A 1,619-nucleotide genomic window follows, 5' to 3' on the forward strand; every position below is an offset into this window, starting at 1 on the left:
TCTCCTAGCATCTTCAGTGCCATGAGCACGCCGGCGGCCTCGACCAGCACCAGCACGGCTGCGCCGGCCACGATGCCGCCCGCCTGGCCGCGGAGCCAGGCGCTGAGCTGTGCCACGCAGCCCCCCAGGTGCACGACGGTGCCGGCCGCCACATCCCCCAGGCGCAGGGCCCCGAAGGCGCACTGGGCGTTGGCGGCGCGGTGCCGTTCCAGGGATCCAGGCAGCAGGAGTCAGGGACGCTGCACGCCTGCGCTCCTGGGGCACTGCAGTTGAAATACCTGCAGGGACAGATGACAGGAGCTGCAGGGTCCATGCACCTTCCCGGTGCGGGGACAGGCCCCCCCTGCCTCACCCCCCCAGTGCCCCGACTCACGGGTTGGTCTCCCAGTCGCGGTAGGAGCGGAGACCGCAGCACTGCAGGCTCCGCTGCACCTCATCCACCAGAAACCGCAGGTCGGGCTCCTCCTGGTAGCGCAGGAGGCAAAGGAGCAGGGCGTCCCGCAGAGCGTCCCGCAGCCGGTGCCGCGCCGCTAACAGCAGCAGCCCCCCCAGCACCTCCAGCCCCGCGAAGGCGAGCACAGGCCCCACGAAGAAGCGCAGCAGGCAGGGGCTGGAGCGGAGGGCGCCCAGGCAGCCGGCCAGGGAGACGGTGCTGGCCCCCAGCCCCACCAGCACGAAGAGCAGCATGGGGTCAGAGCCCAGCGGGGCCAGGCGGTCCCCCCCCAGCTAGCGCTTGGCCAGCAGCCCCCACACCCCCACAGCCAGGGCCAGCAGGCCCAGCAGGAGGAAGAGGAGGTTCCAGAGGAAGGCCAGATACCGCACGCACTGGCTGAATGTGCCCGGCTTGGGGGGGACGGGGCACCACACCCCAGGGTCTTGCTCAGCCACGGGAAGGTCCATGTCCCCAGCCAGTGAGCTGTCATCGTCATCGGAGGAGGAGTAAGGCAGCTCCACCAGCCTGGACACCTGCAGGAGCCTGGACGCCTGCATGGACAGACGAGCCACTCGCAGCCAGCGGGGCAGCCCCAGCAGACCCCCAGAAATGCCACCCCTTAGCCCGTGTACCCCCCCACCCCACAGCCTGAGGCTGTCACAGGCTCCTGGAGCCACCACGCACCCCCTTTGCAAGAGCCCCCTGCGCAGGGTGCCCCACATCTGCCCCCCAACGCTGTAACCCTGCCCGTCACGGAGACCCTGGGGTCTGAGCAGCTGGGGAGCACGTGGGTGCTCTCCCAGAGACCCTGCCCCTAAGAGGGACCCCCAGCGATGCAGGTGCTGCAAGCTCCAGCGTGGAGCCAGCACCCTGGCACCCAGGGGACATGGGGCACCTGGGGCAGGAGCGCGGGCTGAGGGTCCTGCAGGACCCCAGCGTTACCTGCGGCAGTAGCCGGGTGCTCTCCCCGCTGCCGGCTGCCCCGCAGGGCCGGGAGAACCATGCTCTGCTCAGCGCCATCCTGCTCGCAGCCTGGTGCTCAGGCCTAGGCAGTCACACTCCCATCATGTGAGGGGCTGTGGCCGGCGCTTAAATAGGGCTGCGGTTCCCGGCCCCACAGCTGGGCCCGCTCTGGCCCAGCCCCGCTGCAGCACCCGCGCCCGCCGCCCCGTTAGCGGGGTCGGTA

The 1,619-nt window shown here is 70.6% G+C and overlaps 1 protein-coding gene across 1 annotated transcript in view; it reads right to left on the reverse strand.

The window, feature by feature from the left end:
* Positions 1-1,453, reverse strand: part of TSPAN10 (tetraspanin 10) — a 6,178-nt gene extending 4,725 nt beyond the window's left edge. The window contains 4 exon segments of the mRNA XM_019473188.1: positions 11-197; positions 200-278; positions 374-966; positions 1,376-1,453. Coding sequence (XP_019328733.1) covers positions 11-197; positions 200-278; positions 374-966; positions 1,376-1,453 — 937 coding nt within the window.
* Between the last annotated feature and the right edge of the window lie 166 nt (positions 1,454-1,619).

This window comes from Aptenodytes forsteri, unplaced genomic scaffold (genome assembly GCF_000699145.1).
Source record: "Aptenodytes forsteri isolate BGI_AS27 unplaced genomic scaffold, ASM69914v1 Scaffold86, whole genome shotgun sequence".
In the NCBI taxonomy this organism is placed as follows: domain Eukaryota; kingdom Metazoa; phylum Chordata; class Aves; order Sphenisciformes; family Spheniscidae; genus Aptenodytes; species Aptenodytes forsteri.